The sequence below is a fragment of the Rhea americana genome, unplaced genomic scaffold (assembly GCF_003343005.1).
Source record: "Rhea americana isolate MKP2758 unplaced genomic scaffold, rheAme1 scaffold_177, whole genome shotgun sequence".
Classification (NCBI taxonomy): Eukaryota; Metazoa; Chordata; class Aves; order Rheiformes; family Rheidae; genus Rhea; species Rhea americana.
In genome coordinates this window covers 185,611-193,136 of record NW_028185894.1, presented here as the reverse complement: position 1 = coordinate 193,136, position 7,526 = coordinate 185,611, and the positions used below count along the sequence as shown (strand labels likewise).

Below are 7,526 nucleotides of genomic sequence, written 5' to 3'. Positions count from 1 at the left end.
AAAAAAAAAAAAAAAAAAAGAGGTACACAGCAGCTCTTCTGCCCATACCCTTTCATAAGGTCCGTCAGAAAGGCCAATGTAATTACACAGAAAAGAAGAGTTACTAGCAGGGAATATTCTTACCTTAGTTCTCTGCCTGATCGCACTAATTTGGTCATGATGTGGTTCTGTGGGAGTATTTATGACAGTAAGCACTATGTCCAATATCAAATTCTTATGAGGTCAAGATAATGTTTACGGCAAATTCACCCASAACCATGACTGGCCAAGATTCTTACCTGTGTCTCACCCAGAGGTATCCCACTAATGCCACATAGGGTACTCTAAATTAGGCAAGTACAATTTTAAGAGCATACTTTAAGAAATTTCTAGCTCTAAATTTGCACAGTCTCAACAGAAAGGATACTCAAGAGTAAGAAGGTTAATTGGTATCCCAGAGTCTTCAGTGACAAATGGCCGTGAGTATAAATCTTCATACTTATAGTAGAAGGTTTCTGAGATTTTCTTTTCTACTTTCTCAGGCCTTTTTTCTGGCTCTGAGCATACTTCAGTATCATGCTGCTCTTCCACATCTTCTTCTGCATCTCCAAAGTGGGAACATTAAGGAAAGTTATAATTGCTGTAAATCTTAGGCTTCTTGCTGATACTTGTACCTAACTGCAAAAATGAAGCATCCACAGATTCCTTGCTTCCTTAACACACTAACAGGCACTCCATAGCAGAAAACAGATGTATTGTATCTTTGTAACAACTTGTCCTGGGGCAGTTTGTAACAAGCCCTTTCTCAGGTTTTTAAAAACCTTACTGTGAATACTCTACATTGAAGATATTAAAGCAAAAATTTTRGGGTATGTTTTAAAGACATTGATTTTAAAATTCAAGACCTTAAGATACTAAAAGTAGTTTCAGTTCAGCTTTGCTTTGTGCTTAGGTCTCAGCTTTGGAAACCAAATAAAGTTTAAAGTGTCTCTTTTTAGTAGCTATTGAATGCACATCATTATACTAGACAATTAGTACAAGCACATATTTTTTGCTCTTTTCCTTACAGCAGACTATAATAAGATACTATTGTCACAGATAGGGCATACTGCTAACATGTGACTCAGCAAAGTTCTTCACTGGATTGCAATGCAAAATATGTCAACATGAATTCCAATTAGTTATAAGCAGTCGTTAAAAGTATTTTCAAGCTTGATTCCTCAGACCGAATCTCCATTACCTATTTTGTAAGCTTATCACCTAATGTTAATTTTTTTTTGTCTCCTAGATGTTATATGAAAAATATATGAGAAAACATCTTATGACAGATGTTGTATCAGTAACAAAAACATACAATACAGCCCCTCAGCACCAGGGAAAGAATGAAACAAAATACACAAGGTAAGCCAGCTGAAAGAAAGAGGAGAAACTCGGTAGCTGTAACTTAGTAGCACTGGTCTGAGATAATATTCATAACAGTAACAGGCGAAAAAAAAAGGGGGGAAACTGGAGAGCTGGGGGGATTTTTATGTACATGTCAGTATCTTCTCAGTGGAAAGCAGTACTCACGAAYTTGATCAATGTCTGACTCCACTTGCTCCAATTCTTCTTCCTGTTCCTCTGCAGTTGGTGATTCCTTCAGAAGGCTAGTTTTGCTTTCTTCTGCAAAGGATAATTAGAATCACAACATCTGACTACTTTGCTCATACATGCTTAATTTAAACAAATATATAGTTCCAGAGTAGTGAAAAAACAAAACAAAACAAAAAAGCCTTCTGTTCATCAATGAATTTCCTGTTATCTTCAGAAAAGTCTGCCTTCAAATAACCACACTTTAGAACTTAGTGGAAGGAAAGAAACACATCCTATAACAGAAAAAAAGTATTATAGGAATATCAAACAAATRACAAAAATAATATGTCAGTATAAGCCTTGCAAAGTTCTGCAGAGGAGTCACTAGTGGATTCTGTCATCTATACTATTTAATATGTTAGATGACATACTGAATCTCTGAAAAAGACACTGGACTCAARGGACCTAGACAGGCCTTTCAAGATCAAAGCAGTATTAAAGACAAAAAMCAGGCCCTTGTGATTGAAAGAGACTGACTGAGTTTACATCCAGTAACCCAGAGCATCAAGAAAGATGAATTACTACTGAATTAATTGCAGTACTGGCTATTGAGACCTTTTCAAGAAGCAAGAATTGTCAGAGAAGAGACTTCATGGGATGAAGGACAGTTGGAGCTGCAGACACAGTGGTCAGCCCAGAAATTCTCTAGAGGGAGCAAATCTTTGACTAGAGTCAAAATTAAATTTGACAGCATCAGGAGTAGCAACGGAAGATTCACACTTACTAGTAAGGAATGGGTAAGCTGAAGGAGAAGCCAGAAGCTATCATAGGCTCAGTACTGAAATCACTATATAACAGCAGCAAATACTCACGGACGCTGCTGGTATTTGCCTGGACACCTTCTGCTGGCTTCTCATCTGCTCCCTCCTGTTTTCCTGGAGATGATGGCACGTCCTCTTTACCTGGTGGTGGTGGAGAGACACTCTTGATATTCTTGTCTTTTGCTTTTTAGACTATTTTCCTTTCCTCCCAAATACTCTGAGATTCCCAAACATAATAATGTGTCTTGTCTGCAGACTACAAGCACAGATAATCCAGGGATATGTCTAACTCAAAGTGAATTCATTGGATCTGTTTTCGGGAACCCGGTAAGGACCCCTGTGTACTTTTTCAGTCTATTAGAAAGACTTTCATCTAAATATCATGTGATGGAGGAAGCCRAAGAGAGATTTGCATGTTTTGGGCTTCTCCAATATATTCAGGAAAGATTCATTTTTGAGCAATAAAAGCTAGTCCTCCATCTTTCTAGTGGGCTTCAATAAATCTCAGGAAACAGTCTGAGGTCATCTGACATCTTCAATGGAGAAGCAAGAGAGATGAATCTTCAAGGAAAAAAGAGCTTTCTTCAAAACATTCAGTATTCCTTGCAAGCAAATTAATAAAATGAAAAAAAGAAAGAAAAAAGAACTTTAAACAGCTTAATCCTCCCACCCCCAGCAATTTCTCAGCTTTCAGAATATTTTTTTCAGAGTGTTATAATTTCACTAGTTACCACTGTGCCCTGGAGTGAAAAGATMTGGATTTTTCAAATAAAAAATGATCACATTAGTCTTTTATATAAACTTTTCTGCTCTTTCATAAAAGAAGCAAAAAGGACAAATATTGCTCTTACTCTACATTTGGTCTGCCTTTTGATTTCAAACATGGTCTCCATTTCCAAAGAAAACACTTTAAAGTGAACATTGGAGCAATTTTCTACAAATACCGCAGCTATTAAAAAAATCTGAATTAAAAATATTCAGAAATTGAATGTAAAGAAACCTAAATATTCAGAAGAACAAATATTGCCAGAATTAAAACGAATTTCCTTCTATGTATAAGCTTGACATTTATACCAAGAAAGARAAGTCCTTAAAAATACATTTTCTGTTCTTAGCATTGGGTCAGAATCCATTTGGTAAAAAGATCTTTTGATGCATTTCAGCAAAGGGAAAATATCTAAATGTATCTATGTATTAATGCCATCTATCAGAGAAAAAAGGAAGGCAAAAGGACATTGTACATTGACCATTATATAGTCAACTTGTCCTACTTATCTTCTTCTGATGGCTCTGAGGCTTTGCCAGAGTCTGACTTTCCTACATAATTTCATTTAAGAATTAAAATGAGGTATTACCCCTCAGGAGTGATGGGAAAAATTTGAAAGTAGAAATTCAGAAATTTTTAAATTCAGAAAACAAATCAACGTAAAACAATTCCAATATATCTCTATATAGTTAAATAAAGTTCATAAGTTTTTAGTACAGTAACTGATCTGACATCATTAAAATTGAAGAGATAATTATAGACTAGCTGCATAAACATATCGTGGAGTGTTCAGAGACCAGAATTCATTCTAGATCTAGTAATGACGTGTACAATTTGTATAAACCATTTCACCTCTGGCTGTCTCACTTATCTCTTGTGAAAAATGTGATAATAATAATTACCCATCTTAGCAAAGTGTTTTGATATCCATAGATAAAAGTGCTATAAAATTTCAAATTATTGTAACTAATTATCAATCATTTATCTTCCAAAAATTAAGACTATTAAGACTAGTTTTCATTATAAATTAATTCAGCTCTGGAAAATGCTTTAGGCTGAATGATGGTATGAAAATTTCAGCCTGCRTCAACACGTGGATTCTAGTGATAGAAGGTATCACAATGTTCACTGTTCATATTACACTGATGGTGCTCAAGCACTRTGCCAAAAATTTTGAATTTATAGACTCTGAGGAGGTTTAAGGGGGGATGTCTACTCTGATTGCAGATACTAGGTTTTACAGGTCCAGAAAACTTTAGTACAGATTCACTCTGGCAGAGGTATGCATCTGTGTGAACACTGATTTTCTCTCTGTACATATTTTAGGAGACAGTTTTCCTGAAAAGTTTAGAACTAAAGCTTTTGATACTGAAAACTGCATGGAAAGAAAAATCAGTGTGACATTTCTCACAGGAAAAAAGGCAAGWAGACTATCAGAAAATTTGGTCAATCCCAAATCATACACTTTGCCTGAGCAGGGCATTCATATACATTTTTTTTTTTAACTTAGCCCTAGTAGTTCACGATGTTGACTTTAAATACTGTAACAGATCCACATCAGTTCCCCTATTTAGCTAKCTAAGAACTCACCCAGGAGTGATTTCATGTTTTCTTGTTTCAGTGACCAGGGCTATAAGCTGTGAACTTCAAGGAAAATATTTTCTCTCAAACTGCCTTTCCCTTAGCTACGACTTCCAAAGCCATACCTTAACTCAGAATGGATAAATATGTTCATTTAGGAATATTATCTCAGCCTTTTCAAAAATAAGATGTTTGTTAGCTATTTTGCTGCCATGTAGAATTGTTATGTATAGGAGTTTCTCTCAGATTCTCAGCAAATTTGGACATTAAGAGATCTTTCACGTGAACAAAGTGGCTCATTTATTCAAAATACAASAAAATTGAATCAAATGGCTGTCTATTTGATAATGTATAAACAATTCACTAAAAGGATCCTCTTTCTTCGTACTATGCTCCTACGCCTTTCCTCTTTCAAAAAAAAAGGGTGTTTAAATGTGTAAAACTTCATAAACACAGTRCCAGATTCCATAAATCCTGTGATTGACACTTTAACTGCATAGAAAGCCTCAAATTAAATAATGATTGCAATATAGCCCACAGTTACACTACAGAAACTGAAAAATTCTAGTAGTTGCTATAAAGACTGTTTCTGCCTCACCACTGTGTGACTGTGCTTAAAAAGCATGGCCTTTCTCACCTCAGCTTTTACATCTGTGGAAGGAAGATAGTGCCAGTTTTGTCCAGCACTTCAGAAAGTATAGAAATAGGGAACTATTACTGCAAAACATATCTACAGCACTTTTAGTACTAGTAATAAGCAAGAGGTTAAAAAATTCATCTCTTCTGTGCTGCTTCTGTAGGATTTATTTTTTTGGCTCACACAAAACTTAACACAATAGCSTTATGGTTCATACAAAAGCTTAATTTTTTGGTTCATACAAATGTTTAATTTTTTGGTTCACACAACAAGTCTGTAAATTTTTGTAGAAAAGCTTCAGGCACCAGTAGGTTGAACAAAACTCAAAATGTACTTTCAGCCACGTGTTCTTTCCTCAGGAGAGACTGCCTTGTATGCAGTTCCTTTACTTGACTTTATTCCATGCAAGGTTATTCAGTTTATCCCAGGACTTCCTTTTGCTTTATTGATTCCAACTTGGTCTGYTTCTAGCACAGTAACTTTAAGCCTTACATGCTACTCACTAGTTTCTTTTTGACCTTGAGGTAATACTGGCCTTAAATAGGGATTGAAACAACTGTCATGAGGAGAGTCTACTGTGAGCAACTATGTACTGATCTTCTGTTCCAGGCAGAAGCTCCTCTTCAAATCTAGCTCTGTTTTGGAAGTGTCTAATTATTCCTCTATCTGTCAAGTCATGATGGTTTAACTTTTTTTCAGGTACAGTCCCCTCAGCAGTTTTTTTTCTGAGTCTTTCTTTCTTTAAGAATGAAGAAACACTACCAAACAACTGTTTAAGCATTTCTTTTATCCTACAGACAACATCACAGTGTTTTGGGCTGCTGGTGGGCATGGTATGTGTGAGCAATGAAGTTTTGAAGGACTTATTTTCCTTCAAAAAATTTAATGGCTTTTAGTGCTCATAAATACAAAGAAAAATATCTAAGTGTAAATCAGGCGTAGCTGTGTATAATATTGCCAGTCTGTGCTGTCTGTGTATCATTATCAGTCTGTATCACAATGAAATTAGTATTAAATGTCAGTTTTAGGCATATAACTCAAGAAAATATTTTTTTGCAATAGGGAACATACCTATCTCTCTTACAATAGCTAGAGGACTAAGAAAGAGAAGAACAGAAAATACCAATCCTTGCAGTAATTAAGGATAAATATATAAAACATCTASTGGTTAGAGTCTGAGACAGCACAAATAAAGCTACAAAGCAGGATCCAGACACATYGTCTTTATCACAACCTCATTATCTCTTCTTGCCCCGATAGAGAGAAGGAAAAGGCGGACAGGGATGCCCATTAGAGTGCTTAGAACATGACTGTTGTTTGATATGTGTTGCACATGTTCAAAATATTTTCCTATAAAATTAGGAGAAATAAAATCTGACTCTGATTTCAAACCTCACATCTAAAAGGTAGGACCCAGATGTCCTAGTCCTGCCTCATGCAAGCAAAAGCGTTAAGCCCACTAAAACCTGCATTGTGAATAAAGGTGAGTTACCAGGTTTTTTATTAAGTGGGAACACCGAACTGGTCACATCACCGTAGTTACTTATTAACTTACAGTATAACAGAAAACCGTAAAAATGAACTTCAGAGAGCAGTGACGTATGCCACAGATGCAGTCGGCAATAAAATCAGCAAGGAAACAGCCCCCCCGAGGAGGGGAGCGCGGTGGGGAGGCGGCTCGCCGGCGGYGCCACAGAGGGGCCCCGCGGACCGCCGCGGCGGCGGTTAGGAGCCCCCCGGTAACGGCCAGGAGGAGAGTGCAGGGTAGGGGGGGTGGCTGCCGGGGGCAGATCGGTGGGGCACGGGGAAACCCGGGGGCGTGGGGGAACCCCCGGGGTGATGGGGGGGGCTCCCCCTGCCCCCGCCCCGGTGTCCGTGTGGGGCAGGAGCGGCGTGTCCCCGGGGGCGCCCGCCCGTCCGCCCGCTCGCTCCGTACCTGGCGCCTCCTCCATCGCGGCTTCGCCCCGTTTCCAGGCAACCGCTCCCACGACGCGCAGAGCGCTCTGGGAACTGTAGTGCGGCCGTGCCGGCGGCCGCCCGTGCGCATGCGCCCTGGAGGCGTTCGGCGGCGGGGGGGTGGGCCGCGCGCCGCCGGCCGTTACCGGTGCGTCGGGCGGTACAATAGATTGGGGGGGGGGGAGTGTCTTATTTTTGGAAAAATAAAATCCCT

At 38.5% G+C, this 7,526-nt stretch overlaps 1 protein-coding gene across 1 annotated transcript in view; it reads right to left on the bottom strand.

The window, feature by feature from the left end:
* CFAP44 (cilia and flagella associated protein 44) overlaps positions 1-7,308 on the bottom strand; it is a 42,865-nt gene extending 35,557 nt beyond the window's left edge. The window contains exons 1-4 of the mRNA XM_085301430.1: positions 7,293-7,308; positions 2,424-2,513; positions 1,549-1,641; positions 407-578 (exon numbers count right to left, since the gene is read on the bottom strand). Coding sequence (XP_085157556.1) covers positions 407-578; positions 1,549-1,641; positions 2,424-2,513; positions 7,293-7,308 — 371 coding nt within the window. The remainder of the gene's footprint in view (positions 1-406; positions 579-1,548; positions 1,642-2,423; positions 2,514-7,292) is intronic.
* Positions 7,309-7,526: the final 218 nt, after the last annotated feature.